The sequence below is a fragment of the Coturnix japonica genome, chromosome 8 (assembly GCF_054131305.1).
Source record: "Coturnix japonica strain WE chromosome 8, WE-NBRP24, whole genome shotgun sequence".
Taxonomy (NCBI): Eukaryota; Metazoa; Chordata; class Aves; order Galliformes; family Phasianidae; genus Coturnix; species Coturnix japonica.
In genome coordinates, this window is record NC_140670.1 from 21281245 (window position 1) to 21302276 (window position 21032).

The 21032-nt window shown below is 58.9% G+C and overlaps 3 protein-coding genes across 11 annotated transcripts; 1 reads left to right on the plus strand and 2 right to left on the minus strand.

Annotated features, from left to right (window-relative positions):
- Positions 1 to 454: 454 nt before the first annotated feature.
- Positions 455 to 2786, minus strand: ANKRD2 (ankyrin repeat domain 2). Of its 4 annotated transcripts, XM_015867018.3 has the most exons (9): positions 2393 to 2786; positions 2034 to 2147; positions 1796 to 1957; positions 1576 to 1683; positions 1393 to 1491; positions 1120 to 1218; positions 898 to 996; positions 718 to 816; positions 455 to 649 (listed from the first exon to the last, which is right to left on the minus strand). In XM_015867018.3, the coding sequence occupies exons 1-9, from the start codon at positions 2510 to 2512 to the stop codon at positions 545 to 547; spliced, it is 1005 nt and encodes a 334-aa protein (XP_015722504.2). In that variant the 5' UTR covers positions 2513 to 2786; the 3' UTR covers positions 455 to 544. The 4 variants fall into 4 exon arrangements, with proteins under 4 accessions (XP_015722504.2, XP_085410752.1, XP_085410751.1 ...); XM_085554626.1 differs by having other exon boundaries at positions 455 to 816; XM_085554625.1 differs by having other exon boundaries at positions 718 to 996.
- A 640-nt stretch (positions 2787 to 3426) lies between these two features.
- Positions 3427 to 7310, minus strand: UBTD1 (ubiquitin domain containing 1). Its single transcript, XM_015867014.2, has 3 exons — positions 7086 to 7310; positions 4228 to 4455; positions 3427 to 4137 (listed from the first exon to the last, which is right to left on the minus strand). The coding sequence occupies exons 1-3, from the start codon at positions 7150 to 7152 to the stop codon at positions 3752 to 3754; spliced, it is 681 nt and encodes a 226-aa protein (XP_015722500.2). The 5' UTR covers positions 7153 to 7310; the 3' UTR covers positions 3427 to 3751.
- A 230-nt stretch (positions 7311 to 7540) lies between these two features.
- MMS19 (MMS19 cytosolic iron-sulfur assembly component) lies at positions 7541 to 20929 on the plus strand. Of its 6 annotated transcripts, none has more exons than XR_014948711.1 (31): positions 7541 to 7665; positions 9645 to 9693; positions 10464 to 10564; positions 12045 to 12130; positions 12475 to 12549; positions 13101 to 13170; positions 13348 to 13476; positions 13686 to 13747; positions 13996 to 14082; positions 14372 to 14446; positions 14736 to 14813; positions 15130 to 15268; positions 15685 to 15839; positions 16039 to 16117; positions 16380 to 16505; positions 16808 to 16889; positions 17237 to 17334; positions 17618 to 17758; positions 17935 to 18090; positions 18317 to 18416; positions 18561 to 18663; positions 18757 to 18831; positions 18961 to 19087; positions 19169 to 19269; positions 19352 to 19408; positions 19503 to 19706; positions 19815 to 19897; positions 19982 to 20146; positions 20226 to 20285; positions 20389 to 20489; positions 20563 to 20929. XR_014948711.1 is itself a non-coding variant. In XM_015866989.3 (31 exons), the coding sequence occupies exons 1-31, from the start codon at positions 7578 to 7580 to the stop codon at positions 20588 to 20590; spliced, it is 3063 nt and encodes a 1020-aa protein (XP_015722475.2). In that variant the 5' UTR covers positions 7541 to 7577; the 3' UTR covers positions 20591 to 20929. The 6 variants fall into 6 exon arrangements, 2 of the variants coding, with proteins under 2 accessions (XP_015722475.2, XP_015722476.2); XM_015866989.3 differs by having other exon boundaries at positions 19520 to 19706; XR_014948713.1 differs by lacking the exon at positions 18561 to 18663.
- Positions 20930 to 21032: the final 103 nt, after the last annotated feature.

Below are 21032 nucleotides of genomic sequence, written 5' to 3' on the forward strand. Positions count from 1 at the left end.
GTTGTAGGGTCTTTTGTAAACAGGCAAGTGTGAGCATTTGTGGGCAGTGAGCACTGGACATGGTGCTCAGCAGAGGTGACGCATCCTGCAGGATGGCTGCTGTGTCCTCTCCAGATGGCTCAAGCAATGAAAGAGAAAAAAGCCACCACCCAGCCTGGACACCATGGCTGCCTGGGAAGGGAATGGCTGCTGCTTCCCGGCTGACCCCAGTGCCAGCACAGCGCAGCTCAGGGACACCCTTCATCAGAGCTTTTCTCCACGGGTGTGCCCAGGTGGAACTGCAAAGGACTGCACACAGTGCTGGGGTGTCTCACAAGGAGCCCTGCCACTAAACCACTCATGGTGGCCCGTGGTATCACCATACCACTGTGTTTGGAGGCAGGACACAGTGACCCAGCCCTTGGCCCCACCACCCCCCTGGCACAGCCCCAGTGCACCCACTGGAGTCAAACTCTCCTCTTTGCTGGTTTTATTGACACAGATGAGTCTCAACAGGATCTTGCTACTTGAAGCCAAGCCCAGTGCTGATCCCTGCCCAGTGCCATCACGCTGGGACCTCAGCCTCCTCCTGTGGCTGTTCCTTGGTCTCCAGTGCCTGGCGTGTGTCTACCTGCCACTGCTGCACCAGGTCCGTCGGAGTCTTACCAGCCTGTGAGAGGGGCAGAGGTTGGGAACAGTGTGGCAGACAACAGCACGAGCACATCTCACATCACTCACCAGGTTCCTGGCCATCATGTCAGCCCCGTGCAGGATCAGCATTTTAATGATCTTGTAGCGGCTGAGCCGTGTGGCATCGTGCAGCGCTGTGTCACCTTCCTGCAAGAGATACAGCCCGGCTCTGTGCACCGCATCCCCAAGGGGACACAGGGACAGTGAGCACCTGGCTGCTGCTCTCACCCTGTCTGGGGAGTTGATGTCCACCCCGCAGTGGATGAGGTGCTCCACTATATCCAGGTGCCCAGTACGGGTGGCCACATGGAGAGGGGTGCTGAGGAGCTGGGTGGGAGGAGCAGACACCAGAATGGATCAGCACCCCCTCCCCACTAACACAGCACACAGACAGCCCTGTTTCCATGCAGCCTGCCCTTGCCCCTAATGCTGCCCCATCCCCAGGCTCACCTTGTCCTTCATGTTGAGGTCTGCCCCTCGGTCCTGCAGCAATTTCACGGCGTCCAGGTGCCCCCCCCGGCAGGCCCAGTGCACAGCAGTGCTGTCCAGCTGGACACACAGAGCTGTGTCTCAGCAGGGCCACCACCCAGCCAATCTCCAGGCTGAGCTGGCAGAGTTTGGTTCATGGTTGCTACTGGGCTGGGGACAGCCCAGCTCTGCCTAGGGACCCCCAACCCTATATTGTGCCCAGTGCCTCAGGCATAGGAAGGGGCTCAGCCTCACCCGGTCCCTGAAGTCGACGGTGGCCCCATTGTCCAGCAACTTCTGCAGGATGTCCATGTGTCCCTCCAACGAGGAGCGGTGCAGGGCCGTACGGTGGAACTGGAGGGGGCCGAGGTGTGGTGTTGGTGGCTGCCTCTAATGCCCCTGGCCCAGAGCAGCCTCATCCCAGGGGCACCACGCTACCTCATCACACGTGTCTGGGGGGCCACCATCCGCCAGAAACTTCTCAATGACACGGATCTTGCCCTGCACGGCAGCTCGCAGGAAGTCCTCCGGCTCCACGGGACCCTCCTGGGGCAGGACAGGGCAGGGCTGGGGCACGGGGACAGTGGGGGCCCCGTGTCCTGCTCCTCCAGGAGGGATCCCCGGCTGCCGCAGCCCCCCTCCTGCAGCCTGCACGTACAATCTCCTCGGGCTCTGGTGGTGGGGTGGGCTCTGGGGTGGCTGCCCGCTCCTCTCGGCGCTTGCGGCGCTGCTTGCGAAGCTCGATGAGCCGCTGAATGCTCCCCACATCAATGATCTCCCGCCGCAGGTCCACCGAGCTCCTCCGCCCCCTCTCCTGGCCCTGCAGGGACATGCAGCACCCTGTCAGTCCCCGGCTGGGAGCCCTCCTGCATCCTACCCCCCTGCACAGCACTCACCTTGATGGCCTCAATGCCGCGGTTCCGGGGCCCTTGGCGTTTCTCCTCCTCCAGCTCTGGTGTGCTCATCCGCTCCACGGGCAGTGGCTCCCGTGGGCCATCACCTTTCAGCCTCTGTGGAGACATGGGGGGGCTGCAGAGTTCAAGGTGGGCACCAGGCAGCCCAGCATCCAGCTCTGGGCACTGCCGATGTCTCTGGGATGCCTGGCAGCCCCTGGACCCTCACTTGCCCACCTGCTCTGCTCAGCTGGCAGCTCTCAGGGTGCCTCCAGCTGGGAATTTGATGCCCGCAGTGGCCCTCAGCCTCCTGGCTCAATCTGCCAGTATGGCAGGACCCCCAGTGATGGTCAAGAACCCACCTTCTCTTCCTCTTCCTCCTCTGCCAGCTTCTGGTCAATGAGCTCCTTTGCTTTTTCCACATCCAGCTCCGTGATCTGTTCCACCTCCAGCTCCTTGCCTTTTTCCCCATCCAGTTCCATGTCTGCCTGGTGTTCAGCCCCACTGGGGTGCCCTCGCAAGACACAGCCTCTCCTCCTCACTGCAGGAACAGAGTTCGTGGCCCCAGCAGCAACGCTGGCGGTGGGGCTTTATGTCCCTGGCCCCTCCGTCCCACTGCCCAAGGGCACCAACAGCTGTGCCTTCTCCACATGACTGGGGCAGCTTTGCCATGAGCTCACCCTGCTGCTTTCTGGTGCCCCTGGCTCACCTCCTCCATGCTCTTAAAGCAACCCATGCCCCCTCCTCATCTGGCTGCCCGGGACCCTCATACTGGGCACAGGGATCTGGGGCATGCAGGGCTTGTATAGCCAGTCCAGCCCCTGGATGGAGCGGTGCCAGGATATGTGGTAGCCCTGTGGTTCCTGAGTCCATGCCGCCCACACTGGGCAGTCAGGATGCTCACTGTGGCTCCATGCTGCTTTGGAGGATGACCTCAGGTCCAGAGCATCCAGAACCTGGTCTCCTTACTGCATGCACACAGGCAGCAGGGCCGGCAGACAGAGCCCGCAGCTGTTCCCGGTGCCAGGAACATTGCTCAGCCACTCCAGGCTTTGCTTTCCCTATTTGTAAGATGAGGCCAGCGCACCTCGTGCTGGGACAGTTAATGCGCTGGGCACCAGCCCCTGGGATCAAGCAGATGAGGGACAGATGAGGACACGTCACACTCCTGGGCACGTGTAGGACCCAGGGCCACACTTGGGTGCTGTATCCCATGAGTGCCACAGATACAGGAAGGAGAGGGGTGCGCAGGGGTGACACCCAGGGCTGTAAAGGGGAACAGATCTCAGACCCCTGGCATCCCCTGTGTCCAGCTGTCTTTACCAGGTGACACTGGAACAGATGTCAGATGGGCACGTGGGCCAGGGGACAGCCCCCAGCAATCCCCAGCAGGGAGGAAGGATGAAAAGGCTTTATTGATAAATACACAGACTATGTACAGAGGGGAGACATCTCCGCCCAGTACTGCAGCCCCCGGGCCAGAGGCAGCAGGAGCCCGGCCGGCGGGTCACAGCCTCTCCCCAAGGGGCAGCCCCATGGCAGGGGCCCCCCAGCACACATTTGGTCTCGCACCTTCCACAGCAAATGTGCCCATGTCCCCAGCCCACAGCCCTGGGGAGGGGACCCGATGACCCCAGCAGGGCTGGAACACGGCACTGGACATCCCCAAGGTGCCGCTGGGCCTCGGTGCAGGAAGGGGCCTCCCCACTCCCCACCAGAGCTCAGTTCCTGGGCGGCAGTGGCTGGTTGACGATGACTTGCACCACGTAATCCTTCTGGATCTTGGTCTCCTGCAGCCGTGTGCGGTCGGTGAGCAGCTTGCCAGAGAAGAACCATCGCTGCCAGGCCAGGTCGATGCCCTCCTGCGCCTGCAGCTGCTTCTTCAGCTGCCCGATGGTGTCGGCCATGCTGGCGCTGAGCCGCAGGTCCTTGCCAGTGGACAGGCGCACCTTGAGGGCGAACTCACGCCGGGCATTGGGGAGTGGTTCAGCCGGCTCAGCCGCCTCCTCCTCGCCCCGCTCCAGGATCAGGTTGACAGGCGGTGCCAGGCAGTACACAGGCAGCTGGTAGCGGTTGCCCAGCTCGTCGTAGCACTCCGTCAGCGACCCTGCGGACAGCGGGGTGAGACATGGAGCCATGCAGGGCACCCCCAAATGGGGACCCCCACTCCTGCATCCCCCCCACCACCACCCCTCACCGTGGGGCAGGGTGATGCTGGCTCCATCCAGGATGGCCTGGGCCAGGCTGTGGTCGTTGACCTCCACGGCATAGGCTGCAGCCTTCAGAGCATCCCAGATCTCCTTACGGCCCTCGAAGGCGGGCGCTGTGTCCCAGAATTCATCCCTCTTGCTGCGCAGCTGCCCGTCTGTCATGGGGTAGTCGCTCTTCCACTTGGGACGCTCCTTCTTCAGGGGCTCATTGCGGCCTGGGGGGACAGAGGGAGGCTCAAACAAGGGTGTCCCATTTCCCAGTACAGTAAAGGGATCCACGGGCTATCGGGGTTTCCCCACAGCATGCCCAGTGGGACAGCTCCCAACACAGCCATAGGAAATGCAGCAGCATCCCGGGTGGGGTGCAGGGGTTGGGGATGGGATGCCAGGGGCAGCCTGGGGTGGCTGCAGGGCCTGGGGCCCTTTGAGGCAGAGCAGTATTTATAGCTTGGGGAATTAGCCAGGAAATAAGCTGGTGCGGCAGAGAGCGAAAGGGATTACAGGGGCTGAGCCGCAGCCCCAGCAAAGAGGGGGGCATGACTTCTTCCTCTGCTCACCCCAGGGTAGTGCTGCAGGAGGCGACAGCACTGTGCCACACCGAGCCTTGCCGACCCCCCAGCAGCCTCACAGCACTGTGAGCAGCCCCCTGCATGGCAGCTGCAGCTGGATGCCATGCCAAGTGGCAGGGAAAGCTTGTCCCTGGGCTGGCAGCACACCTGTGTGACCAAGCTGTGAAGCACCCACGGCAGCCCCAGCCCCGTGGGAATGGCCACGTGCCACCTGCATCACAGCAGGGCCGGAAGCGTGGGGCAGGAAGGAGCTGTTGTCATTCCCAGCTGGGCTGGGGACAAAGAGTGTCAACAGCTCCTTCCTGCTGCTGTGTTCTGTGGGGCAGCCAGCCCACACCATGCGTGCAGGGGTGTAGAGTGAGTGGAGTCAGACAGGGCAGGAAGGATGCTGAGTGCTGCTATGACTTGCTAGGCAGGGGGATGCCACCTGCCTGCACGTGCAGCTACCACTAGAGTTAGCCACCACTGCTGGGGACAGGCTGTCACATCCTCCCAAAGGCTTTTCTTGGGGCTGGATGTGACACATGGCCCAGGGCACAGAATGCAGCCACCCCGAGGGTTGGGAGCTAAACACCTAAGCAGGGTTGGGAAGGCAGCATCCTGCTTGCACCACATCTCCAAGCAGTGAGGGCTGCAGCCAGCACTGCCGATTCAGCAGTCACGGTGCTGGGCAGGAGGGATTTGCAGCGTGGCAGAGCAGAGCAAGGTCAGAGACAGCACCTGCCCTGGGTACAGGGGACACCACCAGCACTGAAGGACATGGTGAGGACCGCAGAGGAGGGAGCCACCAGCATCATGGCTGCAACAAGTGGGCCACCACAACATCCCTGGGCCACCACAAGCTGCAGAGGGACAGTGGCTGGGGCTGTGACCCCGTCCCAGTGAGAACAGGACAGTCCAGCACGTTCTCTCTGCAGCATCAGCCAGACAAGGACACATGGGGATTAAAGGGTGATGGAGGTCTCCTGTCCCACAGCTCCATCCTGGTGCTGTCACCTTTATTGCCCAAGAGGTGGCTGTGCCCATGGCCCCACACAGCAGCAGGCAGGAGCAGGCACAGGATGGCAGAATAGATAGAACTGCCAGGAAATGAGGTCCTTTAGTGTTAGGGATGGACACATCTGAGCCAGGCAGCACAGCTCCCAGCCGGCACCATCCCCCAGCTCCACTTGCAGGAAAGGGAAGAGGGCTGGTGCTCAGCAAGGAAGAGGAATCCAGGGGCTGCAGAGAGGCACCCAAGCTGACGGTGTGGCAGGGAGCCCAGTCTGCAGGAGCAGGGACAGGCTGTGGCCCAACCGCCACCCCACAGCCACCGGCAGCCCTGGGCAGGTAGGCAGGAGCTAAGCCTCTTCTATTTATTGCTGCCACCCAGCCTGGACCCAGCCTCTAATCATCTTGTGTTGCTCTATTCCCAGCCGTTGTGCAACTCCACGCCCTCGGGGGACACGGGGGGTCAGGAGGTGCCCAGCTGTGCTCTCACTGAAGCCCAACATGCCGTACCTGCTGCTGCCCAGCTCAGCTCCCTGCAGGGCTGCTCCGGACACACAACTTCCAGCACCCTGCAGCCCGCAGGGTCAGCCCTCCTATGAGCCACCTATGAGCCGGAGCAGCTCACAGCCCCCAGCCTCGGGTTGTAGTGCTGGGGGAAGGAGGGGACACGAGGACAGCGAGCAGCACAGCGCACAGATCCGAGCCCTGCTCTGTGTGCCCAGCAGCATCCTGCAGCACCGCCCGCTCCGTGACAGCCGGTACCAGCGGGCACCGGTCAGTGGGAAAACCTCTCCCGTGAGAGGCCCACGCCGCGGGGTCCCCGCGCCCGGTGCTTCCTGCTCCTCCCCGTGTGGGTGCAGCGGGCGGGCAGTGACTCACCGTGCCGCCCGCCCGGCGCTTGGCGGGGCCCGTTGGGGAACGATGGGGCGCAACGGGGCGAATTGCAGCAGCGGGAGCGCTGCCCCCAGCCCGGCCGGTCCGAGCGAGCGGTGCTGGGGACGGGCCGGGGACACGAGGGGCTGGCGGGGCACCACGAGCCAATCCCGGCACGGGCACCGCGGCACTACGGGGTCGCGCCGGGGATCCCGGCACGGCACGGCACAGCACGGCAGCGACGGGGCGCACGGGGAACGAGCGGGGGAATCCCCGGCACAGCGAAGAGCCGGGACGACCCGGGACCGACCCCAACCGGGCGGCAGGAAGAGAACGACCGGCGGTGCCGTGCGGACAGCTCCAGCACCGGGCACACCGCGACCGGACGCCCCGCGCCCTGCGGTGCCGCTCACCTGCTCTCTTGCGGGGGCTCCCCGCTGAGGGCCGCTCCCGGCGCTGCCGCCCCACGCAGCCGCCCATGGCCGGGGCTTCACCGACGGCGGCGGCGGCGCGGGCGGCTCGGCATGTGTCCGGCCGGGCTCCACGCCGCGCTGCACCGCGGGCTCCGGCGTCGTCAAACCGCCCCGCCCGACTCCGACCGCCCGAGCCGCCCCGCCGCCAAAGCCGGCCCCGGGCGCGCCCCGCCCCCCACGTGCGCATGTGACCGCCCCGTCGCGGCCGCGGCTCCGCGGGGAGCGCCGCCCACGTGCGCGCGTCCGTCCTGCCCGCGGCTTTTGTCCCTCCCGCGCCGCCGTACAGCGCCGTGCCCGCCCCCACCAATACCGGCCGGGGGGGCGAGGTGAGGAGGGGGCGCCGGGGTCGCGCATGTGCCGTGGGCTCGTGCCTCGGGGCTGCGCGTGCGCACGGCGGGAGCGCGGCCGGTGTGTGCCGGGGAACGGGCCGACATGGCGGCGGGAGCGGAGGAGCTCGGTGCTGCCGTGCGGGACTGGGTGAGCGGGCAGCACGACGGGCGCAACGCGGAGCTGGCCGCAGGTACCGGGCGGGGCGGGGCGGGGCGGGGTGCGGGGCTGCTGGGCCACGTGTCCCCCAGGTCCCAACAGCCGCACGGCGCTGTGACAGACACACGTGGAATGACGGGGGGATGCCGGCATCGTGCGGCCTCCGTGACCTGTATGGAGTCACGGCAGGAAGCGTTACGGTACAGCACGTAGCGCTGAGGGAAGGACAGGGTTTATTCTGAGCTCGGCGCCTTCTGTGTGACTGTGGGAAGAAACACGCTGAACGAGCTTCCTTTGTGTGCTGCATTCAATGTGCCCTGACAGGTGGGAGGCAGCTCGGTGCTGTCGGAGTTGGGGCTGCGTAAGGCAGCGTGTGTCAGAGGGGCTGAGTGTGCGCCTATTAAAACACCGGGAGACGGATGACGCCGTTAGAGAAATCCATTGTGCCCGCTGGGAATTGCTGCACTCCCATTGTAAGGGAGCTGGGGAAACGTAAGGAGTAGAAAGTGTATGGAAATGATAGATGAAATATGGCACGTGAAAGGGAGATGTCAGGGAAGGCTGTTGGGTTTCAAATAATATAACAAAGGGTAACTTGCTCGCTGCTGTTTAGCCTCACACTCTAGGAACACCACCAGGGCAGGGCAGCCCTTCTGGTGAAGGAGCACACTGGGATACAAGGTGCACAGCAGCTGGTCCAGCTGGAGCTGAGCTCGCAGTTCAGCTGTGCTGCATGGTGCTGCTGCTCTACGTGCTGCTGGGCTCGTGTGGTTCGCTCATGCACAGTGAAATCGAACAGACCTTTGAGACCAGAGCGAGGGGGTTCATAGCCACAAGAACACGGGTGGCTGATTGTGGCCAGATCGTTACTCTTTAGCTCTTTCCTGTTGGTGAGGTCACCAGCACCTTTGTCTAAATATTGCATTCAGGCTTTGAAAGTGTAGAGCAGGTCAGTGCTCAGCTGTGGGACTGGTGTGTCTGACCTTTTGCATCATGCAGAGGTCAGAGTCACAAGGATGCAGGAGCTGTGCTCTGGAATAAGGTGGTGGGATCCTAGGTGTGAAGGAGCACACTGCTTTGTGCTCAAGCACAGTGCCTGTTTGCTACCATGCTTCTGTTTTCCTGCGAGAGGCTTTGCCAGCAGCTCACAGTCTCACTTGAGGCACCTCTTCTTCAGCCTGTGGCTGTCCATCCTGCGGCCAGCTGGACTCTCCTTTTTCCTCATGGCACTCCATGCCGTGCCTCCTATCCTCTTTGTGCCAAGTGGGACTGGAAGTGCTGTCTTTGGAGCCAGGGCTGCTTGCTAACAGAAAATGTGGGCATTTCTTCTTCCATCCACTGAAACTACTCTCCAATGAACAGCACAGCTTAATACTGGAATTAACTGCTTTAGAAAGAGACAGTAAATGCTGGCAATAGCAGGATACTCCAGCTGAGGCAAGGCCTGGGACAGTCCCAGATGAAACCTCTGGGCTTTCTGATAGGTGGGTGCCCCACCAATTGTGTAGACAAGCCCTCAGCAGGGCAGAGAAATGGTGAATCCTGGGGACCAAAGGCACGCAGAGCTGTTTTAGTGGGTGAGTGTTGCACTGACTGTGGGGGTAGGAGCCCCTCTGCCGTGGCTTTTGAAGGTTGAAGCAGATCCTCACCAAAGCCTCCTAGGGAGTGACTCTTCCCCCAGTTCAGTTGCAGGAGGTGAGTGAAGCAACCTGGCCAGGGTGCCTGAGTCAGAGCTGCAAATACACTCCAGCAGTCCCAGCATTGTGTCGTACTCTAACCACAAAACCATATTTCTCTGTGCTTTCTGCCTTGGAGGGCATTTGTGCAGGTGTTGCTCAGAGTAGAGGTGATGGAAGCTGAGTGCTTGTTAATGTCTGGGCTGTTTGGCTCAACCACTGCCTTGTTAAGAGCTTGGTTTCTTTTGTCCCCTAGGGAGCATCGGGAGAGCTGCTCTCTGCCTCAATAACAGTCTGGGAGTCTCTTTGGTTCACTCTCTTTATCTCTTTTCTCCAGGAGTGAAAGATGGAAGCTGGACTATTCTGCAGCTCGTGGAAGCCCTGGGGTAAGGAAAGCTGTGTACACATTACACATCGTGTAAGGGCATTGTGGGGGAGATTCCCATAGTAAGGGATAGTGAGAAGGAAAAGTGCATGCTGACATCTCGTCCTGTGCAAACTGCCTTCAGCACCACCGGGCACACAGACACACCACATGTTTGTTGCCTGCTCACTGCACGTTGCCCTCCCAGGGCATGGGAGCCCTCCAGGAAAGGGCAGGAGGGGCCTGTAAATCTCTCCTGGGACTGAGGAAAGGTGTTGCAGCATGCAGCGAGCCGCAGAGCACATTGCAGCTGAGACTCCCTAGCAGGAGCTGTCTGACCACACAGTTGCCCTTCTCCATGTCATGAGTTGACTGCCGCTCAGCTTTTAGTTCTGTCTCTGAGCTGTCACGGGCTGGGATTGGGGAACCTCATTTCTTTCCAGCTTTGTCTCCTTGTAGCAGGCTTTGCCCTTTTTCATCTCTTGTGATCTTGGGAGCCTGACTTTTGGTTGCAGAGCATGGTGCAAGAGCAATTTCCTTGGTCTGACTTGAGAAGAGGCCTCTTACCTCGACTGTGCTGCTGTGTGAGACCAGGTGCTCATGGGCAGCATGGTCAGGGGAGCAGGAGTCATCTCCTACCCTGTGTGCCAGTCAGGCAGCACCGTGCTGCTGTCCCCCTGCCTGGAGAGCAGCTCTATTTCATGCCTATAATGTGTTTGCTTGGGGGGCACTTCCTGCTTGGGTATTCCTGTTCACATCAGGCCTCTTGTGTTTTTACCATGTGTGAGCTAGGTTCTGCCTGGAAAACACCGATCCCAGGATGCGAGGGCGAGGTATCCAACTGCTGTCACAAGTGCTGTTAGAGTGTCACTCCTTGCTCCAGGAGAAGGAAGGTAAGGGCTGCTATGAATTCTGGAATTGTTGTGAGCAGGTTGGGGGCAACTTGTGCCCTGAAAGTCTGGCCTGCATTTGGCAAAAGGATTGATTTAGCACTGTGGCGACTTTGTACGTGTCTCTCAAGAGTCAAAGTCCAAGAAGGATGTGGGGCCCCACATTGCAACCTGTTTACCACCCTGACAACACAATTCAGGCTACTCCCTGAATATGCCAAGGCCGGGTTCTGCAGCTGGTGCCCCTGGCAATGTGGGGGTGTTGTGCACCCAGGCATGCTCAGCACTGCGTGGGAAGCCTCGGGGACACATCCGAATGTCAGAGTCCTTGGGTGGTGATTCACTGCAGGAAGACCATCATTCACAAAGCGAGTCATGCCACAGCCCCGAGGCCTGCCTAGGTTAACTGTGGGGGATTCCTGTGGCCTGGAGTGGAGGGGAGATAAGCATAAGGATGAGAATGGAGAAGAGGGCTGGGGTGAGAGAGGAATATTCCCTGTACGTGTAAGCAAGGAGAAAGTTTGGCTGTGTTATGTGCCTCTAAGCAGCAGGCTGGTAAGGAAACCCAGTAAGTGCTTCCAGAATGACTTGGGGTAGGGGCTTTGCTGGTTGGTTGCTGAACCTGTGCCAGCAGGGTGGCAGGACCCAGGGGGATGTAGCTGATAGGTGAGGTGATAAAAGGGAAGGGGGGAAGCAGCAAGTGCTTGGCTTGATGCTGATGATGTAAATCTTGGACTGGTACTGAGCAGGGCTGAGAGCAGCTGTGTGGGACTGTGCACAGAGGTACTGATACAGCTGGAGTCCAGTATGATTGTGGTAGGGATGGATTAGCTCTAGAGGAACAAGCAAAGGCGGAGAGGTTTGTTGAGACATTAGCAGCAGTGGAGTGGGGTGGGCAGAGTCTGTCCCCGGGAGGAGAGCCAGCCCAGCCAGCCCATCTCCCTTCATGGCTCTCCTCCCGCAGTCCATTTCTCAAGCTCTGCGTCAGGCTGCCTCCTGGGGAGCGAGTTTCTGCAGCAGCTGTGGGTGCAGGATGCTGCCAGCCGGCTCTTCCAGTCTGCTTCCTGCTGCCGCTCCCAGGCTGGGCTGTGCAGGCGCCCGTGGCTGTGACTCAGGGGCCAGGAACGTGTTGTGGAGCTGAGTGTGGGGGAGCCAGGGCTCCTGCTCCACCCCACAACATCCTGCAGCATCGGCCAAGCAGGCGTCTGCTGCTTCCCTGCCTGTGTCTGCACTCACGTGTCTGGACAGGCCGGGGCAAATTGCCTGGCAAGCAGCCCCAGCACCTGAGCTGTAGCAGTGGGTGCTGCCCTGCTGCAGGCACACTCAGCGGGTTGCTCCACAGTGGGAGGGGGAAGCTGCGAGAGCCAGGTGGGTGCACCCAGCAGTGTCAGTTCCTCTCACAGTGGTGACTGATGCATTCTCACTGTTTAACATGCAGCTGTGACTGCGGGGGCTAACAAATATTGGTGTCTATTTCTGACAGTGCTGCACCTGGTCCTGTTTTATGAGAACCGGCTGCAAGATCATCACCTCGTGATTCCTTCAGTGCTCCAGGGTCTCCGTGCACTGGTGAGCTCACGGCGTGAGGGTGGCTGCAGGGTGATGCTGGGAGGAAAATGCAACTCATGGCTATGGCTTGGAGCTGTTTGTGGAGCAGAGCCCAGCTGGGCTTACAGCTCTGTGTCATTGCCCGGCCTCGTGCTCCTGCTGTGCCCCCTGCAGGGGAGTAGAGTTTGCCATGACTTTCTGCTGTTCTGGGGCAAGGATTCTCTGGCTACCCTTTGGGACAGCACTGATGACAGGTGGTTTTCCTACCCTGTCTGTGAGGGTAACTAACTCCCCCCAGGGTAGGAGAGCATCCTGCAGATGGCTACTGTACAATTCATTGTTCCTATTGCTTTTCTTATTTCCAGAGCCTGTGTGAAGTGCTGGCCCCGGGGCTTGCAGTCTCTGTGCTCAAAGCCATCTTCCAGGAGGTGCACGTGCAGGTGAGCAGTGTGATTTTTCATCCTCCTATCTCTGTTTCATATTCTTTGTGGCTGGGGAAGGTCTGCCAGCATTCTGCACCAGTGCAGTGTAGCGTATCCTTCAGCAGCAATGCAGTGTTCCTGCAGAACTCAGCCAGCATGGCTCACTGCAGAGCGAGAGACAGAAGACAGATGAGGCTCCCATTTGGCTCTTGTCCCCCCTTCTGTTGGCCTTATAAAGATTATTTCGCTTGCTCTGTTCTCCAGTCTTAGTGGCCCTACTTCTCAAATTCTTCTCCATCTTAAGACTGTTTATTCTGGAAGGCCTTGGGCAGCACATGTGGCCCAGGTGTGATTGTACCAGTGTATTCATTCAGTGATGAACACAGTCACATTCAGGTGCAATTGCACAGCCTCCATGTGGTAGATGGGATCTGCATGCCAGAAAGCAGCAGTGGAGCTGTTGAGGGGCCCTGCCTGCTCCTCAAGGGCATGTGTGTACTCCTGGCTGCTGGTATAGCAGTGCTGCCATGTATGGAGGCTTGTTTTGATTTCACTGCTCCTCCTTCCAGTCCCTGATGCAGCAGGACCGCTACACAGTCTACAGCATCATCGCCAACTTCATGGCCACAAGGGAGGAAGGTGAGTGTGCAGATGCCAGAACCACTCTGGCGTTGTTAGGGCTAGGAAAATGGCTTGCTTTCTCCTGCTCAGAGCACTCTGTGGCATTGCCTGGTGAAGGGGTTGTGGGGCTGAGGAAATAGGGCTGGTTTCATGCAGTGTTGGTGAACTTGGTTGTCCTGCACCTTCTTTCTGCAGAGCTGAAGGGCCTGGGTGCTGACTTCACTTTCGGCTTCATCCAGGTGATGGATGGGGAGAAAGATCCCCGCAACCTGATGGTGGCCTTCCAGATTGTGCACGATGTCATTGTCAAGAACTATGCCCTGGGTGAGCCTATGTCTGCTGTGCAGAACTGAGTAGGGAACGTCTTGCTTTTTCTTTTTGAGCTGTTGGAGGGATGGCCCTTGGGGGTACAAGCAGGACTGGGTTGTTCTGATGGGACTTAAGAGCTGTAGAGCCGGCCTGTCACAGATACTAGGCTTGGCAGCTATGTCCCTCTTGCTCAGCATTTCACCCTCTTCATTTTCTGCTTGCAGGTCCCTTTGTGGAGGAGCTGTTTGAAGTGACATCCTGCTATTTCCCTATTGATTTTACTCCAGTGAGTGGATCTGCCGCCTGCTATTGCTTGTTCTTTCTGGTGATGTTCCCTCCAGGGAATGGAAGGAGAGGGTGGGCAAGACTCTTAGCCTAGGTACTGTTGTGCTGTTAGCTATAGTATCCAGGCTGATGCCAGACTGGCTGCAGTGATTGACACTGCTGTTGCCTTGCTGGATATGAGATGATGCAGTGTCAGCTGGTGGCTGATCTGGGATGTTTCATGACGTGCTCTCCATACTTCTCTTTCAGCCCCCCAATGATCCACACGGCATCCAAAGAGGAGATCTGATCCTTAGCCTCCGGGCTGTACTGGCCTCCACGCTGCAGTTTGCTGAGGTAGGTAGCAGTTTGGGTTCTTGAACACAGGCCGCCTTTCATAATACTGCAACTCTTAGTGCAGCTCTGCAGGAAGTAAATGGGACCAGGAGTCTGTGAAAGGACACCCCATGTCCTGGTACTCCTTGTGTCCTGCCAGTCCCTGGGGCTGCACGTGTGGAGGGTGCTGCCTGTTGCACATTTTTCTCTACCTCTGCCTCTCCTGGCAAAGGCTGAGCTTGCAGCCCTGCAAGGCCATGGATAAAGTGGTACAAAGAGCAGGATGAGTCTTAACCATCTCTTTCTGCAGTTCCTGCTCCCTCTGCTCATCGAGAAATTGGATTCAGACCTGCAAAGTGCCAAGCTTGACTCCCTGCAGACTCTGGTAAGGAGGGATCCACCGCTCCCTTTAGCCCACAGCTGGACAGTGCCAGTAGCAGCCAACCACCTCCAAGCTCCTCTCTTGTATCTGGCAGCCAAAGTCTCTCACTTGCAGAGCCTGGCTTACAGTTTCTAGGATCCTAGTTAGACCTGCATCACTCTTTCCTCTCTTTGAGTGCTTCATGTAGTCCTGCATGAGTCTGCCAGTGTGGGCAGCATCCCTGCTCTCTGTTCTAATGACACAAGTTTGTTTTGCTTTGTTTTGTTTTTTCTCTCCTGGCTCCTTTTTACAGACTGCTTGCTGTGCTATCTACGGGCAGAAGGAGCTACAGGAATTCCTCCCTAGCCTCTGGTCATCCCTGCGCAGGGAGGTGAGTACTGCAGAGCCCCTAACAAGTATTCCAGCACAGCTGGACTCCTCCTGAGCAGGAGTTCACAGACAAACCAGTAGAGCCGCATATCTCCCTCCAGCCCCCACCTGTGGCCTTGGACAGCTCATATGAAAAGTGGGGATGGGGGGGGACAGGCTACCCCTACTGGTGTGTCTGGGGGGATTGTTGGGTGTGCTTGTTCAAGGCACTCAGGAAGTGATAATGGAGCCTGAGCCTCTTCAGCCTGTGTTGGGAGTGTGAAGCCTGTGGTTGGGGTCAGCACTGAGCTCAGCTTACCCCACGGCATCTCCTGCAGGTGTTCCAGACAGCGAGTGAGAAGATCGAGGCAGAGTGCCTCTCTGCATTGCACGCCCTTTCTGCTTGTCTCTCCCGTTCTGTGCTCAGCTCAGATGCCGAGGACCTGCTGGAGTCCTTCCTTAGCAGCATTCTGCAAGGTAGCTGCCAGGGAGACCTGCCCATCCCTGAGCAGAGTGGCCTGTTGGCTCTGCCAGACCTGCAAGCATCCTCCTAGCCAAAGGGAGGTGTTCTGCCCTCATGTTCTCCTTGAAGCCTGTTTCTTCTATTTCTGGCAGCTAGTGTTGGCTTCCCTGAGAGAGTATCAGCTGTAGGAGGGAGGAGAAGAGGGTACAGTAGGAAATAAAAACTGAGTGGAGTTGCTTCCCTCTCTTTGCAGTGGGATGTCCAAAGCTTTGCTGTGTGCCTGGAGCTGGGGGCAGCAGCTCTGCCTAGGAGGCTGCACTGCAGCTCAGAGCTGTGTCCCAGCAGCACATTGTAGTCCAGTTATCAGCCATGCCCTGCACGTGAGGCAGAGGCGGTTCTGCCGGTGTGGCTAACACCCAGCCTATCTCAGATTGCAGACACCATCTCTGTGAGCCTGACATGAAGCTGGTGTGGCCAAGTGCCAAACTCCTGCAGGCAGCAGCAAGTGCCTCCCTCCGCACTTACCACCGCCTCACCCACAGCATCCTTCCCCTGCTGCTGGAGCAGTACAACAAGCATTCACAGGTGAGGGGCACCCTGGGCTCAGCGGTCACAGGCAGCGGGGTTGAGTGCACCTTGTGACTGTCCAACTTGGTGAGAGAAAGGGGGCATCAGCCAAAGTGGGTGTCCTTCCCTGGCTGTGGGTGGGCACCCCTGGCCTTGTGGCATTGGGCTGAGATGTTGCAGTGACAGAGAGCTGGGTTACACCTTTGTATCCCTGCAGAGCAGCCAGAGAAGGACAATCTTGGAAATGCTGCTGGGTTTCCTGGAGTTGCAGCAGAAATGGGGACATGTAGAAGAAGGTGAGGTTTGCTGGTCTTTCTGAAGGAACCCAGACTCCCTTAAGTGTGACCCTGAAAGCTTCTGGTGCTGCTTTGCCTTCCCTTATGCTGACAGAGGAGACAAGCTCATTGACTTGGGTGGCTGCATGTGCAGCCTGCCCCAGGGATTTAGTGTGATTGGATGTGAACTGGCAGGGCCTCAGGAAGTGTCTGTCTGGTGCTGTGGCAGTGGTTGTGCCGTGACAGTGAGCTGCAGGCAGTGACTCCATGCTTCTGTCTCCAGATGAGAGTGCTCTGCTGTCGCTCCAGGAGCCGGTTTGCTCTGTGGTGTTCTCAGCACTCACAGATCCCAGTGTGCAGCTCCAGCTGGTTGGGATCAGGGCACTGACTGTCCTGGGCTCTCTGCAAGGTTGGTGTTTCTCATCCCCTGGGGAGGCAGAGGGGAGGTGTTGCCCTGCTCTGGGAGCTGTGGTCAGCTGCCTGTGCTGCATGTGGATGCACAGGAGGAGTGGCAGCACTTCTTATCCAGTCTGTGAGCTCCAGGAACACTTGATTTATCTTGCCTGCTTGTACTGGGCACCTTGAATCTTTGGAGTTAGTGTGCTGCTGCATTGCTAATAGCCTGGACGAGAAGAGGGAAGGATGCTGGCCAGAACGCTGGGATCTCAGCCTTTGGCCAAGGGTATGATTCCTCTCCGGCTCTTGTTCCAGGCTTCCTGTCGCCGTCTGACCTGGAGCTGGTTGTGGATCATCTTGTCCGGCTCTCTCTGCATGAGGAAGATTCCCAGAGCAGGTGAGTGCTGAGCTGACACTGCTCCAGTCACCCATACTCTGGGATGAGGAACGAGACCTGGCTCTGCTGCAGAGGTGGGCTTAGTCTGGGTGGAGGCAAAGGAACTATGGAAAGACCACATGGGTCTAGAAGCAAAGGGAATAAGCCATGTGGTTTCTGGAATTGGAATTAAAAAGTCTGGGTCTGTCAAAGCAAGGGACTCTACTGCCAGTAGGGTGAAAAAAGCAGAATCCTGATAAATGGATTTCTGGTGGTACGTTCTGGCCAGGATCTTTGCAGCTGGTGCACAAACAGCCCAGAGTCTGCATTGCTTACATCACCCCTCCTGCTCTCTTCCCTCCTGGCAGTGAAGCAGCGATGGAAGCAGCTGGATCTCTGGCCCCTATCTACCCAAAAGTTTTCTCTGGACGCATGGTACCCAGGCTCGGAGAGGAACTGCAGTCAGGTAAGGCTGACAGCCTTGCAAAGGGATTAACTTCTGGTATTGGGGTGAAAGAGAGACTGTGCTGTACTGTTCTCTGCACTGAGGAATTCCTAGCACATGTGCTGTGTTGCTTGCACAGAGAAGGCTGTGTCTGGAGATCACAAACAGCCTGTGGAGCAGGGACTGCCCATGAGGAGCTGCCCAGTCACAGACAGGGCAGGATGCTTTGGACTTTGCTTGGGCCAGAGCACTGCAGGGGGGCTGGGCCATCCCAACACCCCTCTGAGCTGCGTTTCCTCTTCAGAGCTGGAGGAGGAGAGCTCCCGGGATCTCCGCTCCTTGCAGCAGCGCTGCCTGCAGGCCTTGGCAGCTGTGTCCACTCACACCAGCATCGTGAGGGAAACTGTCCCTGTCCTGCTGCAGCACCTCCAGAAGGTGCAGAAAGGTAACACAGCTGGAGGCAGGCAGCTCCTCACTCTGCAGGATGAGGAGGGAGGGCTGTTTTGCCAGTGACACTGTTCTGTAAATGGGGCCGTGCACCTGATTGCTGCCCTAGGGTGCTGGCCTGGAAATGGAATGGGTGCAGCAGCTGTTTGATATGATGCTGAATGTGCCCTACAGGGAGCGAGGCTGGGAGTGCCCAAAACGTGGTCTCTGTGTGTCAGAGTTTGCACCGCGTGGCCCTGCAGTGCCAGCAGGATGCAGAGGGATACTGGTACTACCACCAGGCAGTGGTGCCGTGTCTGCTGGCTATGGCTGTGCAGGCTGCCACACAAGGTAAGCCAGTGGATGGAGCAAATTGGGGAGCAGCAGCTGTGCTCTGAGCTCCCTGGTCCAGCAAAGAGCGCTGCTGCTGCCATCCAACGGCAAACGAGGGCACTGCGGGCTCCTGGTCGGAGGTAGAGCAGCAGTGCCCCACGAGCAGTGTGGGTCACAGGGCTGTGCCTGCTGCTGGGCAGTGACAGTGGGCTCCACTGTGTCCCTTTTCACCTGTTGTCTGCAGAGAGCAGCCACCCGCTGGTAAGCAAGGTGCTGCTGGAGGAGGAGGTGCTGACTGCCATGGTCCCTGTGATCAGCGCTGCCACCACTCACCTCAGCCCTGAGTGAGTAGTGCTGGTGTGGGATGTTGGATGCTGCCTCATGGGGAAGGGCAGGCTGTGTGCCCCTCTGCCACTACACAGAGGAGGTGCTCAGGAGTTCTATGGTGACTCCCAGAGCAGCACATTGCCACGTCTCCTTTCTCATAGGCTGGCTGCCCAGAGTGTATCTCATGTGGTGCCCCTCTTCCTGGATGGAGAGGTCTCCTTTCTGCCCCAAAACAGTTTTTCTTGTTCCTTCCAGCCTTTCGAGGTGTGTGGGGTGTTTTACTGGGGCAAGGACAGGGTGCTGGCACAAGCTGCCAACCAGGATCATGGTGATGTGTGTGCTGTTCTTTCCCTGCAGGGTGGGGAGTGCTTGGAGCCACAGAGACGTTTAGTTGCCCTCCTTATGGCCTTTGTCTGTTCCTTACCCCGCAATGTAAGTTGGTGAGAAGGGTAGAAAGGGCCCTGGTGAGCACCATCCTGTTCAGATCCATAGTGAGCTCCATGGGCAGAGAAAGGGACCAGCTGTGGGCCTAACTTATAACACACTCCTTGTCTCTCTTAGGTGGTAATTCCTCAGCAGGAACGGTTGCTCAGGGAACTGCTGGCACTGAGTTGCTCCTGCAACTGTCTCTTCACCGCCACCACAGCTTCCAAGTGCTTTGCAGGGCTGGTAAACAAGCACCCAGCAGGTAAGGGAGCAGGCAGATTTTGGGGGTCCCTGCACGGGGCTGGCAGGGAAGTGGCTCGACATCTCCCTTCTGTGTTCCCAGGGCAGCAGCTGGATGAGATCCTGCAGCTTGCAGTGAACAGGATGGAGCCTGGCCTTGTGGAAGGGCCTCACCGAATGCAGGCACTCACTCTGCTGCTCTGGGTAAGGCTTGTCTGTGTGTGTGGGAAGTGATTGCCCCAGAGAACCTTAGCTGCATGGTGCTGACTCTGCTCTGCCTGCACAGGTGACCAAAGCCCTGGTACTGCGCTACCACCCCCTGAGCTCCCAGCTGACAGACAAGGTAGGCAGCAGTGAGGCTGGGCACTCCTGAAGGAGCCTTCCTGCTCCCCCTGCCTCTGGTCAGCAGCCCAAGTTGCCATGGCTCCCTTTTTCAGCGCTCTCTTCCTCGCAGCTGCTGGGCCTGCTGAGTGACGTGGAGCTGGGCCCCGTTGCAGCCGACGGCTTCTCCCTGCTCATGGCTGAGTCCCCAGACGTGCTGCATAAAGGCTGCCATGCTGACGTGCGCATCATGTTCCGACAGCGCTTCTTCACCGACAACGTGCCCAAGCTGGTGCAAGGCTTCCATGGGGCTGGTGCCGGTGAGCAGCTGGCCCCAGCCTGGCCTCACCACCCACTGCCCCCTTACCCCGGGGATCTGAGCCAGCCTCCTTCCCCTTGCTACTTGTGACCATCTCTGCCTACCACAGATGTGAAGGCCAATTACCTGAAGAGCCTATCCCACGTGCTCAACCACCTTCCCAAACCTGTGCTGGTGACAGAACTGCCCACGGTGAGAGCTGGCCTCAGTAGGACTGTGGCAGCGCAGGCTGCACAGCAGGGTTACTCACGTTTCCCATGTCCCCTCCACCCACAGCTGCTTTCCCTCCTGCTTGAAGCCTTGTCCTGCTCAGACCGTGTAGTACAGCTCTCCACCCTGAGCTGCCTCCAGCCGCTGCTGCTCGAAGCCCCCCAGATCATGAGCCTGCACATTGAGACACTGGTCACCAAGTTCCTCAGCCTCACCTCCAGCCCTGCCATGGTGTGTACACCCCTCTCTGCACCGCACACCCCTCTCCTGTGTCCCAGCCCCTTCCATCCTTCACTTCTCTCTCTTTCAGGCTGTCCGCATTGCTGCCCTGCGCTGTGCCCATGCGCTCACCAGCCTGCCCACAATAGTGGTAAGTGCTCCTGCTTCCTGCTCCTCCTTGTGCAAACGGGTCCCAGTCACGGCTGGGGCAGCCAGCACCTGGAGGGCTCCTGCTGAGAGCAGTTGTCCTCCAGCTGCTCCCATACAAGGCCCGAGTTATCCGGGCACTGGCCAAGCCTTTGGATGACAAGAAGAGGTTGGTGCGGAAGGAGGCAGTAGCAGCACGAGGAGAATGGTGAGTGTGGGGCTGGAGCAGCAGGGAGTCGGTGTGTTTGAGACATGGCTGATGGCAGTCTCTGTCTCCACAGGTTCCTGGTGGGGAGCCCAGGCAGGTGAACACCCCGCATCCCCTCCCCGTGCTTACTGACAATCTGACCAGGACCCTGTCAATGTCATGGACCCAGCTTCCCTCAGAGCCTGGTACTGCCTGGAGCACCGGGGCTGGAGAATGGGGGCCTGCAGGCAGCACCTCCCCCTGTGGCCCCTTCCTGGCCCCCACTGCCCTCTCCTCTGCACCTAGCAGAGGGAAGGAGCTGTGCTGCTTATGGCTTGCCTGTAGCCAGGGATGCTAAGGGACAGATTTGCCACGTGTGAACTGTAAGGGCAGGCTTGTGCACACAGGTGCTCAGTGCAGCACCTCACGTGTGAGAGGAATAAACTTGTCTGTTTTTATAATGCAGTGTGGGGTCTCAGTGCAGCCCAAGCAGAGATAGCAGTGCCTGTGCTAGCTGTCACACAGCTGCAGGGGCTGGGTGCAAGCCCTTACTTTTCCTTGCAA

What these genes read in the sequence shown, in the direction of transcription:
- ANKRD2 (XM_085554624.1), bottom strand. Translation starts at nt 2,512, where the DNA reads ATGGAACTGGATGGGGAAAAAGGCAAGGAGCTGGAGGTGGAACAGATC. An exon ending in AGGAGGAAGAGGAAGAGAAG is followed by an intron (nt 2,148 to 2,392) that starts GTGGGTTCTTGA and finishes ATGTCTCCACAG; the next exon opens with AGGCTGAAAGGTGATGGCCC. An exon ending in GCGGCATTGAGGCCATCAAG is followed by an intron (nt 1,958 to 2,033) that starts GTGAGTGCTGTG and finishes ATGTCCCTGCAG; the next exon opens with GGCCAGGAGAGGGGGCGGAG.
- MMS19 (XM_015866989.3), top strand. Translation starts at nt 7,578, where the DNA reads ATGGCGGCGGGAGCGGAGGAGCTCGGTGCTGCCGTGCGGGACTGGGTG. An exon ending in TCCAGGGTCTCCGTGCACTG is followed by an intron (nt 12,131 to 12,474) that starts GTGAGCTCACGG and finishes TCTTATTTCCAG; the next exon opens with AGCCTGTGTGAAGTGCTGGC. An exon ending in AGTACAACAAGCATTCACAG is followed by an intron (nt 15,840 to 16,038) that starts GTGAGGGGCACC and finishes GTATCCCTGCAG; the next exon opens with AGCAGCCAGAGAAGGACAAT.
- UBTD1 (XM_015867014.2), bottom strand. Translation starts at nt 7,152, where the DNA reads ATGGGCGGCTGCGTGGGGCGGCAGCGCCGGGAGCGGCCCTCAGCGGGG. An exon ending in GAGCCCCCGCAAGAGAGCAG is followed by an intron (nt 4,456 to 7,085) that starts GTGAGCGGCACC and finishes CTGTCCCCCCAG; the next exon opens with GCCGCAATGAGCCCCTGAAG. An exon ending in CAGCATCACCCTGCCCCACG is followed by an intron (nt 4,138 to 4,227) that starts GTGAGGGGTGGT and finishes CGCTGTCCGCAG; the next exon opens with GGTCGCTGACGGAGTGCTAC.